Raw genomic sequence first — 27330 nt, 5'->3', positions numbered from 1 at the left:
CCGGACCTATACCTATTATGTACAGGCGCGGGGTGTTTGTTCAAATTGAGAGGTAGCCGGTGAGTGAGGTGAGGACAGGCGGGATAAGGATTGGGGTGAGCCAGGAGAGCTCGTGAGAGAGAGAGAGTGAGAGAGAAAGAGAGAACTGCAGAGGGGGAGGAAGAGATAGAGGAAGAGAGAGAGAGAGAGAGAGGGGGAGTGAGAGACGCGGACGGATTCAGGATGAGGCTGAAGGATTAATTTCCTCCTTGAGAAAGCTTACCCTCAAGTTATGAAGCCGGCTAAACTCCGGCCGACATCGTCGGATAAATGTTAATCAACCATTTATCCTCATCTCTGCCACGGGCATCGCGGCCTTCACAAGGCCGCGCTGCGGCCGGTTTGTACAAGCGTCCCTTAGTTTGAATCTGAAAGATCAAACAAGGCATATCCCATTACAATTGCACACCTTGCTACAGCCTTTTAGATTTACGCGGTTTGAATAACCGTGTGCCTTTATATAACGGAGCAGCAAAGATGGAGAGGAGAAAAATGTAGAGGTGGCTAAAAGCAAACTCGACGCAGAGAAACAGGGAAAAGAAGAAAAAGAAGAAGATGAAGAAGACGGAGAAGTAGAAGAAAAAGCGAATGCGAAAGCCCGGAGAGAAGGAGACAAAGGGAAAAGTGTTTGTTATTCGCCGGAACAAAGTCACCTGGGAGTAACAGCGCGGAGCAAAACCAGAATATCATGATAATGGAGTGAGCCAGTAAATAAAAACTAAAAATAAAACTATAAAAGTGGTATGGTAGCTACGTATAAGAGCATAGTGCAAGAACGCAGACACACGAAACGAGTGCCACGGCAGTGGGACGCTAGGTGAGAGACCGAAGGCCGGGGATGAATTCCGGAGAAGTTGTTTTAAAATCTTGCCTCCCGTAGAGTCGAATTGGTTGAGTGCATTATGTATGCCACGTGAAAACTAGTTACAGCTCTATAAAAGTAGCGAGTAAGAAAAAGTTGCGGATAGTCGGTCGCTGGAGGCGGTCGTAACGACGTTTTACGAACACCTTCAATTGCCCGCGTAATTCAAACGCCGGTTTCACACCGCGAATCATGAGTAGATGTAGCTGGTATACGGTACACGAGTATTGTGTATCCCAGGGCTTTATTACACTGTGTGTACAAGCCGCGGATCTACAGTGTAATCTCAAGGAGTAGCTCGAAGCTCGCGACGGACGCTGGTGGGTACGCAGAGCTAGGTGATTTTTAAAATCCCTTCACGGAGTCTGAACGCGCCTACGTGCACAGGCTCGAATTAATAAACTCCCGCGCGCGCCTCGCTCTTCGGGATAATAATGAGATTTCGGCACATCCCGGTATACAGAGGGAATAAGGTACCTACCGTAAGGTGGGTGCGCCAAGAGAAATGAAGATTTACCGCAAACCGCGAAATGTTACCGTGCTCGATGCCGGGCGGGAATTTCGCGATTTTCATATTTAAGGTAGTTTTGCACTGCATAATATGACCGACGCGTCCTTCCGTTTTTGCTCCGAAACCCATCCCTGCGGTCCCGGAGGTGCTGATTCAAACAAATTCAACCTGTAACCGAATAGAAATACTCGGCTAATACATATTCAAAACTTTTACGCGTTCGTGCTCGGTTTGCCGAATGATTCAACCCGTTGAAGTCAGATAGAACGGGCGTAGTTTGTCAGTGGAGAACGAGGCGCGAGTTTGCGACGTAATACGTCGACGGATACGTACAAAGTTTGCCGGAATGCGGGAGAGGATAAATTAAGCAAGAATGAGATTGAGTTTCCGCGGTGCATTTACACTGTATCATGTGTCCCAGAGTGTAATCAATATGCCAGCATTGAACTTTCAATTAGTGTCACTTAGCTCGACAAACACAGCCGCTCCTCTTCCGAAACCACGACACGTTCCCGGGGAGACGTAAAAGCACGATCATTGACGCTCAAACTTGAAACGTGCAGATGTGTATCATTTCGCGAGCGAAACTTCGGGCTGACTGACTGTCACTCGTTTCTCCCAAATCGACCATCTCCAAGCCGTGAGATTGGCATCGATATTCATTTTATCATGTTCAGCTCTGTTTAGGAACGTGTTATCCAGACGCGACGTGCTACGGGCATAACATATGCACCTCAAAGTAAATAGAGTACCTGCTACTCGTGTAGGCGGCGGATCCTGCTGCAGAGGTGGAAGAACGTGCCTTACTCCTTGCCGCAGGATTTACCACAGTCCGTACCTACATGAATCTTTACAGAAGGTCACAGAAACATGCACCTGCGAAACAGTTTCGCTGCGGTCGAGAACGAATGCGTACGTTCATTTGCTAGGTGGATGGTGTAGGGTCGAAATTTTCGAGGTGGGGTTGGTTCAATGGGGAAGAGAAATTTTCTTTCACGTCATCGATAATCGGAGTTCCCAACCCATCGGTGGAGCAACACTTGCATGCAGGAGTATCGAGCGAACTGTGTTCGGTCCGCGTTAATTTCGTCGTTAATACGTGAGCCGACAATGCGGACGTGAAGGAGAGCAGGATGGATGAAAGAAAAAGCCGAGCTGTGGGCGGGTAAGAGAACGGAAGGAAGGAAGTAGGTGGGTTGACTGCATACAAGACCGCTCTGGGGCATGGCTTAAAATTAAAGACAGAGTCAATAATCTGTGACGTCCAATAAAGACCGGATTTTCCCAGCTCGGATATTCCTCGCGGTGCTTCCGGGAGTTGTTTAGGCAGGACGACACAGGTCTTGGAACAGGGATGAAGGTCGTGTACCTACGAGGCGAGAGGGTTCCTTCCCTTACGTTGTATACGTACGATATTCGTTATTAATAACACCTTTCATATAATAAATCGTTGGTGCGGATTAATTTTCGCCTGCCTTCCGCGGCATTCTCTCCCTACCTCGCCTCTCTCTGCCCTGCAACCTACCCGCGAATAACCCAGCGAGGACTGCCAAAGGCAGACTGTACACAACAGCACGCACTTACACGTGTATATCCATACAATTTTGGTTGTGCCTATGCGCCCGTAGACGAGGGTGGATACAACACACCTGAACTGAACTTATACCGGTTGCGCGCAGTGGTAGACGGCGCGTGGTTTGAAGGATCCGTTACCCGGTTTGCGGAAGGAACGCGAGCCGGTCTTATCGAAAGACGTCTTAACCATGTGGTGGATAGTTTACATAGTTAAGAAACTAGAGCCGATGAGAAGGGGCCCGCCCGCCTAATTGGCAGCCTAAATAATTAACAAGCCAGGAACGTTGGATAAACACTCTCAAGGATCAACTTGGTCAAAGAGTAACCCCGCAGAAGTTGGAAGGATGCTTTGCGTGTGTGGTTGTTAGCGGCAGTGTGCGCAGCTCGAGTCATCCCCTAAACCTAAAACTTCACCATCTTACGCCGAATAAATTACAATCCACGACCGAGGTGCACTTCAGCGAAACTCCTACCAAGCCCCATGACCCAGATATTGGCACTCGAAACTGCGACTCGCGACACCCGTAACGCTTGAACGATTTTTGCCCCATAAGTTTGGCTGATTGTGAGCACCGGAAGCGATGATCGTTGGACTCGTGATTTCTTTGTTTCGCAACTTTGGAACGGTACTTTAATTTCCAGTAAAGCTGATACCGTTTCCTCGGAAATCCCCCGAAGTACGGAACCGATGGTAACAGAAACTGTAATTGTCTCCGCATTGAAGCCCGGTTGAAATTGATACTGCCGGACGAACGACCACGAACGGTGCCGAACCTTTCCCTGCAAAGCTCAACGCACTTCCTGGTCGAAGTTATTGGTCGGTGGGATTGCCGGTTCTAGTGTCAACCGCAATGCCGCGGCATGTCGATTTGGTAATTAGTGGAACAGCGTCGAGTGCAAGTTACGACCCATCGATGGATTTGTGGGTGATTTGGGGGGATCCGGATACGCCGCGGCGGCCGTTCCCCGTAGGATGTTGGAAGAGGCGCGTTGCGTATCCCAAACAGCTCCCTGGGTCTAATCGATATCCGATCGCTCGAGCGATACGTCAAGTACATCCCTTGGTTGACCGCCGATCGTCCTGGATGCAGGCGCGGAACGAGCAATGCCAATAATTAACTAAGTTTTCCATTAATCTTTGCATGGCCAGCTGCGGGCACATGCTTTCTGCACTCTGACGATATTCTCGAATACGCTTTTCAGCCATTATCCTTTTGGCGTACGGGAGGAGAGATGATGAAACGACTTTTTGAACACCGAAAACCGAGGGACTCGGAAAATTCTGCGACACCAGACCAATCTTCCTCTGAAACAATGCCAGACGAGTTTTTCCCTCCCAGGGTGGGTCTCAATCAGACTATGAATCGCGTATAAAGAGCGACCGTCGCTCACATAATACAGGCACTTTTACAATTCCGGAATAATTTTCTCCGTCATTCACTCAGTCGACGACGAAAGTCAGTCGTCGCAGTCGTTGTTGCCAATATGTGTCGGTCCGTAGCAGATTCTTCACGGTATATGAGTAACCAAATGGTATCCAGTCGGTGTTTCCGATCATTTGCGTAGATCTTCACCAGCTCTCATTGCGATGCAATACAGTGATAGCTCAGCGATGGGATGATAAATTGATAGATCCGTGTATGCAGGAAAGGTTGTTGGGATTATTTGCCGTCGAGATTTAAGTGTTTGCTTCTGACGTCCGTAGGTAAACAAAAAGGTGAAGAATCGGGGTCCGTTTTTCCTGGACGTCGCACATGTGTGTTGTTTTTTGTATAGTACCTATTTCAGCAGGTTCGTGGCGAGACCAGACTGTGTTCCCAGAGTTTTCTCGCGGATTCGTAAATAAAGTTAAAAATTGTCTCGGAGCGGGGCAAGGAGAGCTCTCTAAATTGGTTCTATCAGCGCGTTCGGTTGGTCCTATATCATGCTGGAACCAGCGGCCACAGAGAAGGAACACCTCCATCTTTCAACGTCAGTGCAGCCTAGGCTGCTACAACGCAACACAGCGCAGCCAAAACGTAACCCAACCTTATCTGCCCCTCGCCCCCATCCACCATCACCGGCATCGTCGCCGCCGCCGCCCCGGGAACCTCTGAGCTGCTCGATACCCAATCCAAGTTTTTCTGTATCCCTTCTTGACTGGCCTATCGCCGACTGATTAGCCACAGCTTGATTTGACTTGATTAATAGCTCCGGCCTGTGTACGGTGCCACTGCCATTCGTCCAGCCTTTTACCTCGGTTCCCTTACCCCGAGAGAGATGAACTTATTTTAACCGAAAGCTGACTCATCCTCGTCCTCCGGCTCCGCACACTCGATACAGCTGACGCAGGTAATTACTTCCTTGAATTTTCCTTACTCTGTTCATCCACCTTACCCTTCGCCCGGCTGTTTGTTATACGGCTATCACGACGAATCGGTGATTGGCGATAAGAGGCCTGCAGGCAGCTTCTGGAACAAAGTCTCAGACGGGGGAAAGATAATTAGCAATAAAAGAAACAACATTAGCTCCTTTGAGCGGCTGGAATCACGTATACCTTATTCCGGGCTGTACCTAGAACTGTGGCGGGGATTAGGCTGGGTCTGACTCCGGCTTTGCCTCGGCTTTGGGGACGGCATCGAGGCGAATTCTACTCGGCTTCGGAGGAATCACGTAGCGGCAGCGTTCAGGTTCGGTCAGGTCGCTTGACTTCTTGGTGAGATTAGCTTGGAAACAGATAACACCGCAAAAGACCATCGCGTAGCCCGCACCATGCCTCACTCTCCCTTCGACCTCAACCTTCAACCCTTCCACATCCAATCCTCTCCGCAGTCGGTTTGCCTCGTCTAGTGGGCACCTACAACGCTAAGAGGATGCGAGAAATCGTCTGTGGGGCAAGAACTTTGATTATCTTTCCGGAGAAAGCCGAGCGGAGCCGCGACACGGGCTTGTAGCTATCGGCGCGAATGACTCTCTGCCCCCGAGAGATGCGGCGTGTGTTGTGGTACCGCAAGTTTTCACCTTGCTACATCCAAGGCATATGTTTGTGTACTTGTATGGGGCGCCTACAATCTGGGATCGAGGTGATCTCGCCACGGATGTATCGTCCTCGGTATATATGGAAGGAAATTCTGATCCTTGTGGCGCGAGCGGCACCACGCTTGGGTTAGCTAGTGGAGGGTTTGGATTCCTCGTCGTGGAATTCCCAAGCTTCAGGCAGGTGCGCGGAGAAGTTGACTGGTATTCGCCGAATAGCAGCTTAGCTTCGAGCCTTCTTCGGGAACTGATTGTGGGTAGGTGTATCAGAATCCTTACGAGCGCTCCGAAATTGCTTTGGTGATGTGAAAACCAACGACGAATATCTTCGGCAGAAACTTGTTCCGCTCATATGGAAGGCGAATGTGGTGAAACACTTTAACGTTCTTCGGTCCGTTTCGATTGCATTGTCGATTTCAGCGACCAGTTCTGCAATACGTAGGTACACTGGAAACTTCACCTTGGAGTTCAGAGCTTATTTTCCGGAAAAAAAGATACACCTTGAGAGTGTTGTAGCGCAGTTATTACTAATACAGTACGTATTAAGTTAACCGAAAGACACCGACACTTCTTATCCGCATGAAAATTGATTTGTCTATTTATTTTTCTACCTCTAGTTGTGGAAATCGACTCGTTCAGAACAGAATACCGGTAACTGACACAGAGACTAGCTGTACATACATATTATACGATAACTTCGTCAAGCCTTGTTTTATCGCAACTTTTCATACAACTTCACCGATCTATGTCTGACGAGCCTCGGGGTTGGATTACCCTTCTATAATCGCTCCACCTATCCATGAAACTAAAGCGACGCAGGGACTTTGAGCTTTAAAACTTTATCCCCTCATTCCATGCATCAAATATGCATTTAGGTACCGATCCATACTCATAATCGGCCGATGACTTCATTTTGCGCAACGTTAATCCGCGGTGCTTTCGGCGAAAAGCAATCGCTACCTACACGAATCTCCAATATTTCTTCTTTGCAATCCCGTCATTCTCTAATTACGGAAAGAGTTGAAAAGCACGCATACGGCTCACCTGCTACAAAACTTGAATATTTCCTTGAAAAAGAAACAGCTAGCCGGAGGTCCCGAGGGCTGGTTCTCCGAGTGTTCGGTTCAACTCGAGGGCCAAGTGGCGTTCTAAAATCTTGAGGAAGTTAATTTGATTATAGTCATACCGGAGGTCGTTGCAGAGAAATAATTCAGCGATATAACGACAGTGCCGGCTCCCTGACTGGATGGCTGGCTTGGTGGCTGGGTGGGTGGGTGTTGGAACGTGTTGGTGCAGGGTTCCCGACTCTGTATACCCTCTTCTATTGTAGGGCTGTGTAGTGGCGTCGACTGGGTGCAGGGCGCGGCTGCCGTACTGATTGGCCCCCAGCTGGGGTAGCAGTAAACATTCTCTCTCGCACGCGCGAGGCTTGCTTGGCCTGGGTTGCCGGCCCCGCTCCGCCGCCCAAGAGTTTAAGCCCGATTTAATGGGGTGGAAACGCGCGGCCCGATCAAGTTGTATTCAATTATCCCTCCCCCTCTCTCTTCTATACTACAACCCCCTTATACACGGTGTTCCGGAAAGATACTGTCGAGGACACCCGGGAGCATTCGACCACTCGTTCGCTTTCCACATCGTCGCCTGCTGTACGGTAACAGTGCATAAACGTCGCTGATCTTACTCGACTTCTTGCTATTGAAGAGTTTCTTAGAAATTGAGTTGGGAGAACCTCAGGCTGCGAGCTACGCGAATTCAGACAACTCGTTTACATAATATAGGACTGAAAGCTCTTTGATGTCGCGCGAAATTGTTACTGCTGACGATTCAAATTTTTGATGAAATTTCTTTTTCATCCTCTGTTACGTTGCACAAGCGTGTACATGACAGCTTTGAAATTTATTTCATGGTTTCTTTAATTACGTTAATTTGTTGATCTATTTATTCGTTCATTATATTAAACAACTGGGGCACTCTGCGTCATGAAACAGCCCTTGACGCCAAAGCTCAGGAAATTACTCATCCAAGAACGGCGCCGTCTGAAACCGAGTCGTTTCGGTGACATCGCGGTGCTAAAGAGCAAACGGTCATTTCCCCGTCAGTCAAAATAAACCGCGGCATACCCCAAATTACGGTGGTAAAAAGTATTATGTAACAATTTCTTACTTCTCGAAAGCTTCTCACGTGAACAACTTTTATTTTTGTACTTTTGCCGATTAGTATCGTTATACTTCCATTCCGAGCATCTAATCGCATATTAAAAGCACCAAGTTTACGTCAATGCTCATTGAACGGCGCATTTAAGCCCATTTCTTGACACAGAGTTCGAACGACAATGATTCGTTAATGAATGAAGGAAAAATTTGTGAAATTTTGAACGGGGAACTCCGCTTCCAACATCATTTTCCTTTCTCGAATGTCTATCAATTCGTGTTACTTCGTTCCGCAGGTAGAGCCCAAGTTGTATTTTAATCAGGATATCACTGTCAGCCTGCACTTAGCGTGAATATTAATATCGATCTAAAATTTGGTTTAACAGTGACTCGTTAATGCAGGGAACTGTCCCGTCCGTTTTTTCTCGCGACACCGCGTAACCCGGCGAATCCTTTCGCAAACGGTTCAAACTTCCATCTCCTCTCTTCGCCGCAATCCCAACCCCAACTTCGACTGTGATTCGCCAGGGACGTAGTCTCGGTACATAGCGGAGGCTACGCAAAAGTTACAGTCGACTCCGAGCGGTGTACACACAACAGTAAGCTTTTCTGTTCACCCGCCTGTGCTTGACATTATTCTTCGAAGTTCCTTCATCGGTGTACGTTCCATCGTTCTTTCCCGGAGTGAGGTATACATAATTTACATAAGAGAAGTCTCCTGAATTCGCTTGATGTCACTCGAAGCTACTTGAGGTCACTTGAAATTATGACGCTAGTTGAAGTTTGGCGAAGTCATTTCAATTTACTTGAACTATTTTAAAACCTCTTTAACTCGCCAAGTCCATTGGGGTCACAAGTACGCTGAATGCTCAGCGGTAGAATGGTCAATCAGTCGGATATCGCCTATCTATCTACTATAATAAATAATAATAATAATAATAACAACAACAACAACAATAATAATAATAATAACAATATTCGACGGAGTGGAGGAAAAACGGACAGGCTGAAGAATCAATAAAATTTTGACGAGGAAGGGAGGCGAAAGGGGCTTAAAAGTTGTCGGGAACGTTATTATTCCGAGCGTCAAAGGCTTAGACTTTGCAATAATAAGAAGGGGAAGTGTAGAGAGACACCGTACGTATACGGAGTGAGTGTAAGCTCTGACTTAAGGCCTGTTATAGCGGTGCCGTACAACCTTGGGGTGTTATACCTTTATACATGCATTATCCGGTGATGTTGATTACGGTTTGGGATCAACTGATCAAACCTGTACTACCGGTCCCTAAGTAACCGGTAGCTAATAATAAGTAGCTTAAACCTCAGAGCCGAGCAAACTTGTCGGGTGGCTAATATCGGGAACTTGAGCTTTCGCTCACGCAAACCTGATACAAACTCAATTTTTACAGCAAATATGTACCGAGAAAATCCGTATTCTATTATTAATATTTATGGTACTTGAACTTTTTATGATCTGTGTTTCGTCTCGACTGGATCTACGAATAATTTTTTTAGAATAATTTCCGACAGGCCGTCAACGTCTCGATATCAATTTTCTCATCTCGTTCGCCTGTACGAATTCACGTACCTATTTCTGCGTTTCATTTTGGTGAAATTTCCGCGTTAACTATTGACATTACCAATTCGTAGGAGCGGACAATTTCTATACCTCGCAGCTTGCCTCGAGGAGAGTCGTACAGGGTCTGAAACTTTACGGACATCCATCCGTTTAATGAACCATGTGCAGGGTTGCGTGATCCAAGATACCGTCTGTGATTAAATTGGGTTTAACTTCTACTGTATCATCGTGCTCATCAACTAATTACTCTCCCTTTATACCTTTTTTTCATACTGTGAATTAAAAGCTCGAGTGACGATATCAAAGGATATTTAAAAAAATGTTAATCGCGTCACTTCAGAATTCTGATGCAATCTCATTTCACTGAAATCTTCAACGTGGGCGAAATTCAGAGTAACAGTGATATTCTGCAAAACGTCAAGAGGGCGAAAATGCGCGCGAGAGAGAGAGAGAGAGAGAGAGAGAGATAGAGCAAGAGGGAGACATCCAAGCAGACAGAGCTGCGGAACTAATATCGCATCTAGGTAGCTGTACGTAGTTTCTTGCCGCAAAACACTGAGCTGCAAAGCGATATTGCCTTCTCGTATACTCCTGTTCGTAATTAGGCAGAACATCGGTCTTCGCGGACGCAGAACGTCCGATGTAAATTAGATCCAGCGTACATTTGTTGACCCTTGTACAAAACGCCGACCGAATCGCGATTAGTCGCAATGCCGTGCAGTGCGGATTCCGAATCGGATATACCATACATATACGCTGAGGATAAATTACTTTATCGCTTCAAGTAGTAGAAACACGCGTGCATGGCAAGCAAGGCAAATAGGATAACGTTTCTCTTCCGTATGGAAAACGCGGAACCGGGATCACCGCTGCATTGATGCCGAATCAATTCCTATACCTCCCATACATGCACGTATAATACATACATATGTGCCTCGGCAATCGGAAATCGATAGCAATTAATACACAGCGAATATTTCAGGGACATGATCAAATTTCGCGGAGGAATTTAGTTTGTCTCATCCGGAGAACACGTACGTATACACGAGGGTACAAAGTTCAGCGCGAAACGCCACTTCGTCATCTTTAAACGCTCCAACGCACGCGGCTCAATGGTTTCGTAGTTTTTTTTTTCTTTTTTTATTCGTCGTTAGTTGCCTCGGCTTGGCAATCGCCGATATATTCGAAAAATGAATTCATCGCTTCACAGCATTGCGAAAATAACTACCGAATCTCATGAGAGAAAAACGAAGCTTCGCGATACTTGATCAGAGAAATTCCGGTATACGTTACGACTTGAGGATAATCAATATCATTCCCACTATTATATTCCGCACATTTTCCTCCTCATTCAATCATTGCCCAGCAGAATTTCTCCCCTCGACAGATTTCATTCAACAAAATTATCATTCCCGTTCCAGCGTCTATTTACAGAAAAGGAATTTTATCTCTATAATTTTCATGCAACCAAAGCTAAGTCGGGCAGAAAGTTTCCGGCGTATAACGAATGTGTGTAACGTGAATTCGATCACGTAACTGTGCAAGAGATATTCACAAAAGCAACATTAAAGGTGGTCTCTAATTTCTCCAGTAACGTTCTCAACGTTTTATTTGTTTAGACTGCTGCTGCGAAACGTCCAGACGTCAAACAAAATAAGACCGACTCCTGTGCAGATCTCTCGGTTTTTTTTTTTATTTTTGTTTCGAGAAGATCTCGGCTGATTAACGAACGCTCAGCAAATTGAATCCGACTCGGTTTTCGGACCTCGTATGGCCGTCACAACAAGGTTTTTAATCCTCTCCCTGCCCCCTATCAATCTTCCGCAGTACACCGCACCTCCCTCATCCTCAGCTACGATACAGACATTTTCTACTTGGGCGCCAAAGAGTCCGTAAAAATTCTATCGAACTTAGCGATTAGGGATTATACGCCGGGGATTCGACCACTCCTTTTCGTCCTGTCTTCTCCGAGTCGCGTCTGACGGTCAGAAGGACGTTTTTTGGCGCGTCCAAAATAGCCTCAGAGTTTTGGTTCTTTTTTTTTTCCTTTGCCATTCGGAACCGCGTACTGAAGGGTGGCGTTTCAGCCTCCGGGACTCTTTCTCTCCTGCGTTCGGCAGGACGAAAACTATGCGAAGCATGCCTTTTGCGGTTCCTCGCTGCGTCGCGCTGCGACAAAGCAGACCCCGAGGCTTGGGCGGGGTATACATTGAAGCTGCGATGAGGATGCCGAGTTGTACACGCGTGCATGTCGTAGCCTGCAGATACCGACACACTTGCTCCGGTAGAATCTCGCCGAATTAACTCAGACGACGAGCAAACGTTTCGCCGTTTCGCTGCGCAAGCTTTCGCCTTCGCGAGCTTGCCGTGCGCCAGTGCAGCCAGGACTTCGAGTCCTCGCAACCTCGGCAGCGAGGCATCGAAGGCAGAAAACTGTGCGAAGGAACGAGGACGACATGCTCCTCTGGTCTGCCGCCGCCTTTCTTTACGGCGCAAAACAATTTCTGCGCATACTTTGACAACAACGCGAGCTGTTTCACCGACTTCTCCTCTTGCCCCTCGAGCCGCGACGTGACCGGGAGACTTTTATGTCACGGTCCGGTGTCCCCCAAAAGTCACTGCATACCTTGTGTGAAATTTATTTTTTTCACCCCCAGCTGACGGTCACACGTCGATGAATTTTCTGCTAAACCATACTAATTTGATTTACGGTCCCCGTATACTGTACGGAATTACCGCAGGCCTGCTGCTCTATCTCGCCCTACATGGAATAAGCTACAGAATCGAAAGGTGCCTTTTTCAATTACTGACAATGAGGTGTGAATGAAGTTGAGGATTGCTGCACGATGAGGAATAAAGGTCCGTCTCTCCGTCCACGTTATTGAGAGTGAAGAAAATTTCACTTCGTATTAGTACTAAGGTTTCATTTCTTTCGTATTAATATTCATTCGTCCTGCTGTTCTTTCATGACCTCTCCGAAATCTATATAGCTTAAAATTACGCTGAATACAGGTATATTTCAAGATGGATGAGAATAAGGAAATTCCAATGTTAGAAATCAGGTCAAATTCCAGAGAGATAAAAATGTACAGCAACGCGTTGTATACCTAAGTAGATATAATACGTACCACGATGCGCTCCTGAAGCCGGAGCTTCTTTTCCCGCACTTCCGATAAATAAAATTGAATATCCGCGCAACAATTCTGTAATTACGTATGAACGTTCAACTACGGTAAAACAATTTTCCGGTGTTTTTTTTTTCTCATCCTCAGCACGAAATATCGATCAATTGTTTTCTTTTTCTCCTATAAGCTATAATGTGATTATATTACATTTTCAACGGTGAATACCAGACGTTATAGAAATAGTTGTATAGCAGAAAGGTGAGAAAACGGGATGCACATCCTGTTAAAAATCATCCCTTAATAAATGGCAACGATTCTCGGTGTTTCCAGAGGTGCGGAAATTTTCCGTTTTTAAACTTTTTCAGGACCGGTGAAAGTTTGCGGCTGGCGTGGTAAAAAAAAAGGGGGCAAAGGGGTGAGAACGAATTAGGGTGCAGACGTGATTGAAAGCGCGAAGTGTTGAGAGAAAAATGGTAAATTTTAATCGACGGGGAAAAAACCCCCGTGTTGGCTGACGCGAGTGCAAACCGTGTATACATATATGTAGCATGCACCGATTATTACACGTTACAGGAATGAATAATTCCACTTCATTGAAATGAGTTATTACACCTAATCGCGTGAATTATTTAACATTGAAGGTAAAAACAATATAAGAGAATGCAAAACGTCACGGCGCTCGAAATCGTCGACGTTAAACGAACGCCTACATTAGGCCTGAATGATCCAGCGATGGGTTCGAATTATTTTTCAATTACACCGGTGATTCCCAGCTCCGTTAATCATTTGCCGAAATTGGGTATTCGCCGAGGCTTTTAATGCCGAGTAATTCAGAGCTACCGCGTCTTTGCGTCGATATCGACTTACCTACATAATTAGAGCGGGGCCATTTAACTCTCATCAAACTCGCGGCTCACCCTTCGAACAGCTTTGATGTATTAACACCGGGAACTGTACGCGATAGTATCACGTGTCGAATTTGACAGCATCCGGTTTTGGTTCTCGTCGAATTTATGCCGTCCGTAGGTATTATCCGCATATTTCGCTCATTTTGTTCCTTCGCCTGAGATCGCGAATAACGCGAATCGTCTCGGCGGAAATTCCTAACAATCTGCAACAAAGGAGCAAACTATGAGTGCCTCTTCCTTATTAGCATCTTTCCGCGGGAAGGTAAAACTGCAACGCGTTCACGGAACGGCATATTTTCGAATCTCGTTATTTTCCTCGAACTACAAGACCGGCCAACCTCCGGGGCTTTTCTTTATCTTCGCTCCATTTACCGTTCCCTTTCTAAAAAAACTACCAAGTCAACCAACAAATGGAAAAAAACGTCGGTATCTCTTTTATCTTCCAACTGAACCGTCTTCTCTCCCTCTTTCCTGGCTAGTTTCGCAATAAATTGTAGCCTGAAATCTACGCGAGGCAACCAGCGCGTTCCTTCATCAAACAACTTTCCTAGCAATAGGCAATTTTTTTGACCATCTTTACACATATATATATATATATACATTTACTTTTGAGTTTGCATAAAAATACAAAAGTTGAATCAGCAGCGTGTATTTATTCCATAACAATTACGATCAAACAGATGTCACTGAAAAATTTCTCTGCGAAATTATATAATCGAAAAAAAACTCGAAGGTAAGCGGAATTTCGGCACACGAGTTACGGATGCATACGCGTACATCACACGACGTATTAAGAGTACATTTACGAATCCTCAAAAGAAGAAAATGCGATTCTTGTAACGGGCCATTATAATGCTTTGGGATTTCGAGAGCGAGTGAAACGGCGGTATAAAACTCATGTCGAAAGTCAGCGGATCCTTTGTGAAATACATCCCGCACTCTCTGGGCCTTTTGTACCAATTTGAACCACACAGGGGCATGACGAGGCGGCGTCTAACCTTGTCCGCAACCCTCCGTTCCCGCAGCTGTACCCTGACCCTTGGCTTTCGTTTCCCGACTCTCAGCCGCGGGCTTCTCGGTCCTTTTAAATGGATCGAAAAAGCCAGGATAAAGTAGAAGAGAAGAGGTCAATTTTTGAGATTCCTTTTCCTTCTTTTGTCCCGCCTCCTCCTTCCTCGTCCTCCTCTCTTTTCCGCTTTCTTTTTGCTCTAAACTTTATAAAGAAAAGGGGCGGGTGGAGAGACGGATGAAGCGATACATAGCGTCGGCCTTTATTATGCCCCGAGGACTGTATACGCTCCCTAAAAACAACTCGGACAGAGAGTATAGGAGAATAAAATAAAATAAAATGAAATAAAATAAAATTGGAATACCGAGTAAAAGCGTTCAAAGCGTGGCGGGTCAATCGTGACTGATTTATTGGAATTTTATAAATTACTCCCGAAATACCTGCACCGGATTATTTTTCCTCAGTGTGGCACGTGAAATGGGAAAACGAAACAATTCCTCGGGCATCGTGCCGCTCGCACACCTGCCCGATTCTCGTCGATAAAAATTTCTATTTCATCGTATCACGTGTGGGCGAATTGTCGCAAAAGGCGCGAAGCATTCGAGTTGCACGGATTGGCCATCGTCTCGGGCGAGGAACGGCTTGACTGAATAATTCGGGTGGGGCCCGGTGACAGATGCTCGTGATTAACGGGCCGCCACGCTCCTCAGATAAGGAAAGACGACGCGGGGTGCCCGGCTCGGCCACATTCATACGTAATAGGCAATACACTTTGGCTCTTTGTTTCCCCGGATTACCGATATCTACCCTTGACCATTCCCTGCCCCTCCGAAGCATCATCCATCACCCAACCCGTCATAACGCAACAGCTAGCGCAGCGAACCATGTTCGACAGTATGGCTCATTGTCAGCTGATCCTGACGCAGCCTCCAAACTTTACCTCTTCGGTCTTTTCATCGTGGAAAATATTTTATCGCGGTGGTTACAAGAAGAAAGAGGCTTACCGCGTGGATCGCAAACTTGACGACGTTCTGGGTTTGGAGAAAACTATATTTCTTTCAATCGACAGTTTTCTTTGGCTTGAAATTCACGCGGTGACATTAATGGGTCGGCGGAACTGTACCGCGTTTATAAAGCTCGGTAGAATGCGGCTAAAGTTCGATCGCATTCTTCAACTTACGTTAATATTGAGTACATAATTAGGAATGTTTTGAAGAATTTTGCACATTTCCCTGAAACGTTTTCCCGCTAAAAGCACCTCGAACAAAATATCCGACAGTGAATGAAAATCGATGATAACGTACCGTCAGATGTAGGCAGCGCGTAGTTTACCGAAACGTATCGAATTGGCTTGTGCCATATACGGCGTAAATTATGCAACACATCAGATCTATACGAGAGAAGACACGAAATTGTGCAAATCGCGTCGAGATTAATCATCGAATGCATGAATGTACGTAATAATTTGAGGCAGTAACAATTATGACTGTATGTATCAGGTTCGGTGACAACCGCCGGGGTATTGGCGTCGTGTTTATAATGGTTGTAGGATCTCGCAGGGGTTGACAGATTGCTCGAAGCGATACATATACATATACGTATAAGAGACGAGAGTCTACACGGTGAGGAATTTATGTTATTTACCAAAGAAAGGGTAGAGGTTACTTACACGTATACGTATTACGTATACGCGTGGTATCTATATGGGGAAAACGCCGCCCCCGAGAAGACTGAAAGGTGTGCAAACAGGCGAGGTGGTAGAAAAAGCGTTTCCCCGTGTTATTTATTGCGCGGACCGATGAGTGTCATTTAAAATTTCGATATAAATTAATTTAAGGGGCGAAGGGGTTCCTAGGCGGTGCTGTGCAGTGGGACGGGGCGTAATGGCTCGGAAAATGAAGTTCTTGTAGCTTGCCGAGAGAGAATCCCGCCCTCCTCCACCCCCACCATCCTCCACAGTCTCTCGAGCTCCTCGCCCCAGCATCCTCAACCCCCTGCACTCGCCTTTCGCAAAACTCGCCGCCTCCGAACGCCGACGAACAGTTACGAACCGGCGTTGCCTCCTGAAATATCCCTCCTCTCCGAGGGTGCAGCAGCCCTCTCTGCTCCCATCTCCGTCGCTATTATCTTGAGTAAACAGACTCTACCTGTGCTTCCGCGAATGCTAGATAGAGTCGTATGTTATCAAAATCCTTTCTTACTACGAGCCCCCGGTGATACTAATTTTCAAATATTATTACGTCCGCTGCTTGGCTAACCTCTTTGCATACCGTACAGTACCTGCACACCCTACTTACAGGTTGGCTCCAGCACGGCATTTTCGCTCATCGTCGGTGTAAGTACAATAAAATATCTCTCCGTCACTACAAAAGCTTTGACTTCAACATTTTTAGGGTGGAAAATTTTATACCAGAAAAGACGAATACACTGAGAAACAAAAGACCACTCGCTTCGACATCGAACGAATGATTCAAACTTAGTAACACACCGATTTCGAGTAATTTCGATCCATTTTTACTTCATCGTGGGATTTTCCTCAATTTTTAGTACAACGAGTGATTTTCATTGGTTTTCAACGTTATTTCCGATTTCCAATGATTTCCGAGCATTCCAGGTGATTTTCTGGATAGAGTCACTGGAAATAGTTGAAAATCGCTGAGATACCATTGCAAAACAATTGAAATTACTCGATAAATTGTAAATGAATCGCAAATATTTCAATCGCCTCGATCGATTCCTCGTTGTTTCAAAATACATTTTCAAGTTTCTTTGATTTACGATACAACATCAAACCGTTAAATTTATGACTTTAGTGCCTGAGCGAACGGCTGACTCCGCACTGATAACTACACGTAAGAGAAGACAATTGCTTTACTATACATACCTGCATAAACCGCAGCGTGTTTGTTTTCGGCGTAAATGTTTCAGGGAGTTTCGAATATCGAGACTCTCAACCTTAGGCCAATTTTCTGAAATCCGGAGGCACACGTTCCAGATTCCCTCTATGTCCACGTCTAAATTCCGGGGAGCCTCTGTGTCCCTCGAGTCGCGCACATTCCCGCTTTAGAACCTTGGAGCACTGAAATGCGACGTTATGCTACAGAGAATTTACGATTTTCAAAGTTACCCAGCTGCTGAACGTCGAATAGCGGTTGTGACATGCGTCCAATAACCGCGGTACGTACAGACGGCGATTTTAACTCAACTTGAAATTCGGCTTGTCGGCTACACAGACGCGAGTATCTCTTTGGCTGTGCGCATGTGACAAAAAAACTTGGACAATATTACGCACTAAACGAAAAAAAATTTCCAATACGGTATTTTATAGATTTTCGACCGTATTTAGACTCTGGCTCGTTCCAGAATTGAAAGTACTGTCAACATATAGTCCATAGTTCGAGTATTCCTTTTCATTTTTCACGGAAATTCAATTAGCTCCGATAATTGGTTTTTCATTTATGACAATTGACGCGGAAAGAGGCGCGATATTTTGAAATGATTTTTCAAACACTCGCGTGGTTGTGTAAGATTGTTGTTCATACGTCGGAATTTCACTGATCACTTGTCACTATTATTGCAAAAAATACTGTTTTCAAAGATGACGAATTAATCAGGGCGAAGATCGTTAATCGTGCCGAAATGAAAGTACCACAGTAAATGAGCCCAACATGCAGTAACGATTGTCTTAAAATAATTACTATCATAGGTACCGTTCAAATTAATGAAGAAATACGATAAAAAACAAGTTCCGACACGTTCAAAGTTGCAAATCAACCATTATCAAGTATAATCGGTTGATCTCCCTAAATATGTAAAATCATACGGTTGCCTGTATCGCGAAGCCGAATGATCCGCGGCGAGTGATCGCGGCTCGACTTTCGCCTCTGCAGTTGCTGCAATTTCCCAGAGAAATGATAACGATTATGGTTCGAATGCAGCCGTGTCGTTGTCAATGGCTACTAATTATCTGGCCGATGCACCGGGCTGGCTGTCAGTGGTGGACAGTAGCGGACAGCGGTGGGTACCCGAGGGGACATCGTGGACCCGAAGCTACAAATGTTTGCGGTCGTGTAAACCGATACAATTTATGCTCGGCGTTCCGGGCATGGGATGGTATGGGAGACTATGGGTAACCAGCACCGCGGAATCGGCCAAGTGTTGGCTGCCCCTACCCCCTTTCAACCCCCTTTCAGCCCCCTCCATTTGCTCCACATATGCTTGCACGAATCCGCGATATTTGAACCCCGTGCGCGTGCCGCGTTCTGTATCAGTTACACCAAGCCGCAATGCATAGCTACACCAATAACAACATGATCATCGCTCGCCTAGATCCATGACGTCAAATTATTCGACATCCCCGTTGTTGCGTATTCTGTTGCATAATATGCAGCCTTGTTGCATCGCATTGCACTGACTAGTGCATGGTTATCGTACATCGATCGCGGCTGTAAAATTATATCTAGTCTTACTTTTGTCCCTCTGATTTTAAAGAGATTAGAAAAAAAAAATTTTTAATCCACACCAAAGATTTTAATTGCGTTGCAGATTATTCGGAATTTTGAAAACACCCAATTTTTACAATTTTCGAAAGTGTCTGGGGTCCGTCGTCGTCGAATACAGTCTCGGCTTCATTTGACGCAATCAGTTAGAATTCGTTCGAAATCTTGAATCATTGAATTGATTACTTTTGAGTCGTTATGAATTTTTACCGTTAGAAATTTTGAACGAAACTTTCCTGTAGATTTTCCTATAGGGTTTATTGATTGAATAAACTGAAAACGGAGTGAATGAGAAGCCCCTGCGCAGTACGTTTGCGAATTAGCCTTAGCTAGGGAAAACGAACCGGCAATTTTACGGGGAATGAAGACGAGCGCGAACGCGCGTGATAAACACTAGCGGCTTTTGGAAAACCAATATTTATTGCACCGTGTTGAAAATAATGGTATACCGTAAATTACAGTGCAAACAGGTTCGCATTTTGGAGACCGCCGCTCTCCATGCCTGTTGTTTTCTACACGCATGAATCTCAATGTTTTCAATCGTATATTTGTCAAATAAAAAAAGAAAAAAATGCATATACATATATATGTATATATATATATATATATATATATATATAGGTATATTTCACACTCGCACCTCGCGTTAATATACTCTACGAAAAAAAAAATTCAAGTTTTCTTTCTCTATCGTCAGCGAATGCTTCATGTAATGTAATCCATTTCCAGGTCTTATCAAATTCGCGAAAAATTTATGAAAACGTCACAGTTTCGGTAGTAAGCTTACTCGAATTTTTAGAGCGGATTTATGCCGCGACGAGTTGATCGCTGATTGTGTGTCGAAAACTGGGTATTAGACTCATCGTTAAAACGATATCGGATTCGTCAAGACGTCGGCGAAACTGGAGAGGGGCGAATATACGCGGCGTATCGAGAGCCAAGGCGACTGCCGTACTAGAGCGGCTGATTGTTCTTCGTACACTCTGTAGTTATACAAAGTGAGCGCAGCTGGTTGCCAGCGCCTGTTGCTTATCGTAAGTGTCTTTGCATTAGAATCGTATCGCCAAGAAACAGGCACGCACGGCGCAAATAAATACTCCGGCATTACACCGACGTTTCATCGTTTACCAAATCCCGGAAATCGCACGATCGATCAAGGCAGACACCGTGAAACCCATACATTTTCGCAATATTATACGCTTAGCTCGCTTTACACGGTCGATCGTACACTTTAAATGATCCGGAAAGTTTCTCAAAATCGTAAAGAATTCTTACATATAACTACGACGATCTGTTGTAACAATGTCGTATAAATAATAAACGACAGTGAAGACGGCGACGAGTTCAATTTCGCGTTCGAAACCGAGTATTGTATAATTGGAATTCATCCAATTAGTACGATAACCTCCAGTGATAGCTTGCTTATATCTGTCTTATCGAAATACAGAGAGCATGTTGTAACGCCGCGCGTTATAAAACCGGGGCGAGTCCACCTTGCAAGTATTGAAAAATGTCCCCATGACGTCAGAGCCTGGTTTTCAGCGCCATTTTATCACCGGATAAACTAAGTTTTTTAGTTTAATGGAGGCAAATCGTAATTTTTGGAGTTTCAAATTACCCGTGTCACACAAATTAATCAAACTTAATCAATAATATATTTGTTCTACTATCCGCACGCGAAAAAATACAGTCAACCAGTTTTAACCTGGTTGCATTGAGTTGATTTTTTTCCACCAAATCACGCATTGCAAAGTTTTAATCCGAATCAGTGTGCCGAAATTTCTAAAAAATTAAACATGTCAGTGACACATCAAGCGCATCCGACGCATATTATGAGTACATAATTTTATTAAGGCCAAATTTCAACGTCGAATAACTATCGGCTCGATGCCACCGTCGAGTAATGTAATTGGCTTAAAAATCTCAGCACGTTCCTGTTCCATAGCAGAGTGGAATAGTTTGGTAATCGAACCGCACTCATTGCATGACCTGATTAATTAATTAGTTGCAATCAAGGAAATTCGCGGAAATCAGAAAAGATTCAATAATTGATATATTACTATGCTCGGAGCGTCTTGAAATAAAGGAAATCTACATTTTTGGATTATAGCATTGTAATTTCGTGCATTTTGATTGAGCCGATTTGATTAAAAAACAAAAACACACACGCACAGGCAGAATATTTATTCTCTCTTATTCGCCCTTTCAACGAGTCTTCGACGTATCTCGAGATAGACCGTAAAGTTCATTTCCCTATTATATGTTACACGCTAAAATGTTGAAGATTGAACACCGAATTCGCTCGTTGCAATTAGCGCTGCTTATGTCATCGGTATAGAGATAGAAACGTTTCACTATGACACGTAAATGGCACTAGATTTCAGGTGTCACGATAGCTGGCTATAGAACACAGATGCCTTAGCGTCTATGAAGCCGACTGCAATGAGGCAGAAATTTACAACGGGCAAATGTCTGGAGTATTGTTAGAGTACGTCGAGACATTGAGCGTCTCCTCACTCGAGTTTGACTCGAGTCTCGCGACCTCCGACTTCAAATAACCCCAAAATTACGTTTCATCCTCGTTACTACACGCCTCGTCCCCGAGTTCCCCATAAACTCTCGAGTCTAACTCACCGACAAACTTTAGGAGTACGTTTGCTGTTACTGCAATGATATCATTGTGTGTACATTGTATGTAGATTATACGTATGTGGTGTATAAAAAATTGACGAAGAGTGAAGAATCGCTTGGTACTTATAGGTATATCAGTGCAGATTCGACTCCTCAATTTCATTTATACCTACAGCAAATTTTACAACTACACCAACATAAAAATAACATTTAAGAAAAGTTTGAGATCAAGATTGTATCGTTTGAGAAGGACGTCGTACGGAACCAACGTAATTTTTTTTTTTTAGGCGGAGGCGCCAAACCTACGTTAAGCTCAACACTACGTTTTTTGAATCGAACACCATGTATTTTTTTTTTTCATAACATCGCTAATGAGAGCTGACAATGAAAATAAATAGCATTAACGAATCGCGAATAAATTGTTGTCAGCCGTATCGTTTAAACAGCATATTCAGTTACAACTCGTGTTTATTTTTGTAGGAGGGCCGTTTCCAGTTAAAGAGAAGAGTGAATGGGATGATAGAAAATAACAAACTGTAATAAGAGGAAAAGTCAGAATAAACTTACAAGTACAAGATGTCAGCGGATAATGAAAAGGTGATAAGCAGCATCATTCCGAAAACTCCAACGCCTCGAATGTCTCTTGGGCAGTACATGCTGAACTGTCTACGCAACAATGGAACAAGCGTTGCACAAGTACGTATCATAGTTAATATTATTGTTACAATTATCATTATACGATTCTAATAAACCTTGCCTCACAAATTTTTTGAACGCTCAAGTAGCCTGTTTTGTGGTAATAAAAAGTGATCAGAGCCTCGTCCGACGACAAGTGACTGATAAACGATCGACAATATAAAATCGAGATGCCTTCCGTTCGATGAATCAACGATGAATGGTACTTTACGTTTTAATGAACGCTATTCAAAAACAGTTCCGCGGACGAACGGATCGATCAATATGTCGGTTTCCCAGTTCACTCCGTCTGCTCGCTGGACTTTTCCATCTTTTCTATTAAAGCTTGCCCCCGTTGTGAATAACACTTGTCAAAGTATGATAAACAAAATTTAACCGCATTTTTATAATTCCGACAGAATTGTGTCGAAAAATTCAATCACAAGTTGTCAGAATAATTTCTTGCCTTCTACACGAACGGAAAGGATTATTTGAGTCAAGTGATATTCGTTCGATTCAACTAAATGCTATAGTCAAATGTGGCGAATATAATACTTACTTGATTCAACAAAATACTTTTGTCGGACGAAATACTTGCGAATCGAACATGTGCGATAGTTTTTGCTTATTTGTAGCCAATATCAATTTCGGCGACTCGAAACTTTTTTCGTTGATGATAGACCTGATGACAAATTTGTCTTACGTTAACTGTATCTATCTTCCTAGCTGACTACCGGGGTTTATAACTATCTCTGAGGCTACTTTCGAAGCGGGAAAGTTCACCGCCTAGTGGTTGTTTATAGTACTAGTATACTGATGTTTACGATGAATATATTATCTACGTGTTTCAAAGCAAGTGGTGTTCCTTTTACCTCGTAAACAAATTAGTGCAACTGATTGAACCAGTTACGCCAAACAAGCTCCGGTTAGATCAACAAAGTATGGCGTTCGATCGGTGTAAATTTTTTGTTGGCTAGATTCATATCCCTATTTTATTTGAAGTACCTAATTATTTCTGACAACGAACATGCGTCTTGAAGGAACAACACACAAACTTCAAATGAAACGATATTTACTTGACTCAATTTCGGAAATACATCAAGAGATTCACCCGAATCGATACTTCACTCGATCGCGACGAGAAAGGCTTTTGTTGAATCAAGGAATTCGCTTGACTAAATCATTTTGACAAATCAACCAAATCGAAATTGTTGAATTGAAGTCATCGTATTTCGAACAAACAACGGATACTAGATTGAAGAGAGTGGCATCCAACAAAATCTATTTTGTTGGTTCAAGAACTCCTTTCCCTTCGTGTATGAACTTCTCAATCGATTCACCTAATTTCAACACTGATATAAAACAGGTCGACGCTGTCACGGGAGAGACGCTCAAATACAACGAGATATTAGAGCAGAGCATTCGTTTGTGCGAGAGTCTACGTAAACGAGGGCTTAAGAGCGGTGATCACGTCGCTATTTCAAGCGAGAACCGATTGAATCTGGTCATTCCTACACTGGCTTCGCTTTACTTGGGCGCAGCGATAGCTCCCCTGAACCCAACTTATTCGAAAGGTATATTCAATACTTACGTACCGAGACTGATTTTCAGTTCCGTCGTTGACGGGACGAATTTTCTGAATTCGTCGCTGATCTTGTCCTTCTAAGCTTGTACCTCCGCTATACACAGCCGAGCTGTTGCACGCTCTGAGTATTTCAAAGCCGAGCATAATCTTCGTGTCACCTCGATCGGAGAAGCTCGTGCTGGAAATAATCGACGAGATGAATCCGAAGCCGCTGGTCATTCAACTCTCTTCGGATGCCGATTCCTCGGGTATTCCCACCCTAGCGGACATCCTTGCCGAGACTGAGCCAGTCTTGGAACTTGACAGCTTCAGTTGCGTCGAGCTTCAGGGCTACAAGAAGCAGGCCGCTGTCATTTTGTGCTCCAGTGGCACCACTGGATTGGCAAAAGGCGTCATGCTGTCTCATCACAACCTCCTGACTCTGGTCCAACATTTCAAGTGAGTTCGTACCAGGTTTAAGTTTTTGCGGGAATGTTTTTGTTGGCTTGAAAAGATGTTCCCTCGCACGCGTGACGGTGCTAGGCATTTGCCGGGTCGACGAGAGCACTTAGCCGACAAACGCGGCAATCGGAATGTACGCCCTGTAATAGTCAGGGCGCAGCAATAGGGTCACGTAATCAAGTAACTAGACCGAGAGCACCGGGGCGAAGATATACGTATAGGTATATAGGGTAGCGGTAATAGCAAACGCGACGAGTGAATGTAGATACCGAAATTCCAACTTTCAGGAATCCGGACTTCGTGAACCTGAATCCAGACCGTCCGCTACTCGGGCTTTTGCCATATTTTCACGGTTACGGTTTCTCACTGGTTCTCGGGCTGATAGCCACCAGAGGAAAGGCCATCGTGATGAGCGAGTTCGACCCTCTGGTCTTCCTCAGCGCCATACAAACTCACAAGGTGGCGATCGTCCCGCTGGTACCGCCGATCATGGTGTTCCTCGCCAAGCATCCGATCGTCGCTAAATTCGACTTGAGCAGCATTCAAGAGATCATTTGCGGCGCGGCTCCGCTCTCCGAGGAGGTTACACGATTAACGCACTCGGTTGAAAATACCAACTCGGTATGAAACTTACGCGTTGCTCATTTCCCCCACAGATTCAAACGGCCGTGATGCGACGTCTCGGCGTCCCCTGCATCCGTCAGGGTTACGGCATGACCGAGACCACGGTGATAGTGTCCCTGAGTCCAAAGACGAAGAACAAGAGCGGAAGCGCGGGAATCATATCACCCGACACTTTGTGCAAGGTTGTCGACGTCGAGACTTCCAAGGTTCTCGGTCCCCGGGAACAGGGCGAGATCTGCATCGCCGGGGATCTCGTCATGATGGGATACTGCGGTGACCCCAAGGCCACGGCCGAGATAATAGACAAGGACGGATGGCTTCACACCGGCGACATCGGCTACTACGACGAGGACGGCTACATCTTCGTCGTCGATCGCCTCAAGGAGCTGATCAAGTACAAGGCCTTTCAGGTACCGCCGGCCGAGCTTGAGGCCATTCTGCTTAAGCACCCCGCGGTCAAGGATGCCGCCGTTATCGGCATCCCGGATGAGAACTCCGGGGAACTGCCGCTCGCCTTTGTCGCTCGACAGCCTGGAGCTCAGGTTTCGGCTGAAGAAATTCGAAAGTTCGTCGATGGTAATATGATAAGCGTAATAAATTAATGATCGATTAAGAAGGAGAATTGAGTTGTTATGAACAGTTTCGTATTTTATTTCGAAACATGAATACCTCTGTTTTCCTTGAACGCTTTTGGGAAATATCATAAGGTCGAGTCGTTCCGTAGCTCGGTCTAATTTCGGGATTAATTATTCCTCGTCATTTGATGAGTATTTTTTTCTTCCACAGGACAAGTATCACCGTCAAAGTGGCTGAGAGGCGGTGTCCGGTTCATTGACGAAATCCCAAAGAGTCCGTCAGGGAAAATACTCCGACGAGAGTTGCGAAAACTGATCTCAAAGTTGTAGAAAATCCACCCGTTACCTAAATAATATGGCATCGTCGGTTGAATACAACTTTAAAATACTGACGGTATGAATTCATACAAGTATAAATCTACGTTCCCTTTTATACATGATACTCAATTCCGAACAAATATGTGTTCATACTTTTCTAAAATATTTCTATATTCATATATGTAATATGTATGTGTTAGTCCGTGTATTAGTAATAATAATCGACGAAATGTGTGATCAAATTAGTCTCTTTCGCAACAGACAGTATTTCAGCGGGCCAAAACATGAATCTAATTCTAGATGTCAATTGAGTGTTCAATAGCTTGCAAAGGTGTAGCTAATTAATTTATTGCGTTGCCAAAAGCCAGTATGTATGGGGCATTCCGTGCCAACTCGACCTACCGCTAACCCTCACCATCTCCGCTTTGCCTTCAATTTTAATATATTATTTCGGGGGTCGAAAACCCTGAATTATTTCAGATTTTTTTTACCACTGGTTATAAAGTTGTCTTATTTTCATACGAATTCATATCCCCACATCCGTCGGTCGTGCGAAAAAATCATCAATAAAAAAATTCTTCGCAATGGCGTGAACTGGAAGGAAATATTTTGCGCGATTTTTTTCGAGTTTTGATGCATTTTTTTTTTCACAAAACTGTCGAGACCTTGCCAAACATGGAGAGATATTTGGTTCAGAAGTTACAATGTAAAATGGTTCACAGTTAATCGAGTACCCCATAAACTCAGGTAGGTGCATAATTTCTCAGAACGTTCATAAAAATTGTTTTACCATGCGGATGAAAGATATTTATTATGTGATAGATCGAACATCATGTTCGTATACGTAATTATACGCATACCTGTCATTTTTTTTTATTTACCAAAAAAATGAAATATTATTTTGATTTTGATAATTTCTCTTTTAAGATATAACTTACTACCGCAGACATTTAGTTCAGGTAGGTACTCACATATTTTTCGTTAATAAGACAACTTTCTGACCAGTGGTCAAAAAAATCTGAAACAATTCAGGGGTTACTTTTCCGGTCCCCGAAACACTGCATTAATGTTCAAGCAAAATCGGAGCTAGTGAGGGTTGGCTGCAGGTCGAGTTGGCATGGAATACCCCGTATATTATATCGATGCGTTGACTCAGTGAATTTATGTATACCTATGTATAATCAATAAACGTAATTAATTCATCCCGAA

At 44.6% G+C, this 27330-nt stretch overlaps 2 protein-coding genes across 4 annotated transcripts in view; one reads left to right on the top strand and one right to left on the bottom strand.

The window, feature by feature from the left end:
- The window catches only part of LOC124296753 (lachesin), a 103807-nt gene extending 79535 nt beyond the window's left edge, over positions 1 to 24272 (bottom strand). The window contains exons 1-2 of one of the 2 annotated variants that reach the window (XM_046747269.1): positions 24174 to 24272; positions 263 to 407 (exon numbers count right to left, since the gene is read on the bottom strand). Coding sequence is in view for 1 of the 2 variants with exons in the window: in XM_046747218.1 (XP_046603174.1) it covers positions 17658 to 17663 (6 nt within the window). In the remaining variant the exon portion in view is untranslated. Of the gene's footprint in view, positions 1 to 262; positions 408 to 17657; positions 17853 to 20059; positions 20172 to 24173 lie in introns of those variants that run through there. The other variant, XM_046747218.1, reaches the window with a different exon arrangement.
- The window catches only part of LOC124296662 (4-coumarate--CoA ligase 1), a 77916-nt gene extending 50586 nt beyond the window's left edge, over positions 1 to 27330 (top strand). The window contains exons 1-7 of one of the 2 annotated variants that reach the window (XM_046746913.1): positions 20239 to 20306; positions 22384 to 22599; positions 23945 to 24152; positions 24268 to 24601; positions 24892 to 25186; positions 25261 to 25804; positions 26015 to 27330. In XM_046746913.1, the coding sequence (XP_046602869.1) occupies positions 22480 to 22599; positions 23945 to 24152; positions 24268 to 24601; positions 24892 to 25186; positions 25261 to 25804; positions 26015 to 26133 (1620 nt within the window). In that variant the 5' untranslated portion in view covers positions 20239 to 20306; positions 22384 to 22479 and the 3' untranslated portion in view covers positions 26134 to 27330. Of the gene's footprint in view, positions 1 to 20238; positions 20307 to 22383; positions 22600 to 23944; positions 24153 to 24267; positions 24602 to 24891; positions 25187 to 25260; positions 25805 to 26014 lie in introns of those variants that run through there. The other variant, XM_046747005.1, reaches the window with a different exon arrangement.

This window comes from Neodiprion virginianus, chromosome 1 (genome assembly GCF_021901495.1).
Source record: "Neodiprion virginianus isolate iyNeoVirg1 chromosome 1, iyNeoVirg1.1, whole genome shotgun sequence".
NCBI lineage: Eukaryota > Metazoa > Arthropoda > Insecta > Hymenoptera > Diprionidae > Neodiprion > Neodiprion virginianus.
Note: the sequence above shows the minus strand (reverse complement) of the source record. Positions and strands in the feature narration are given on the sequence as shown.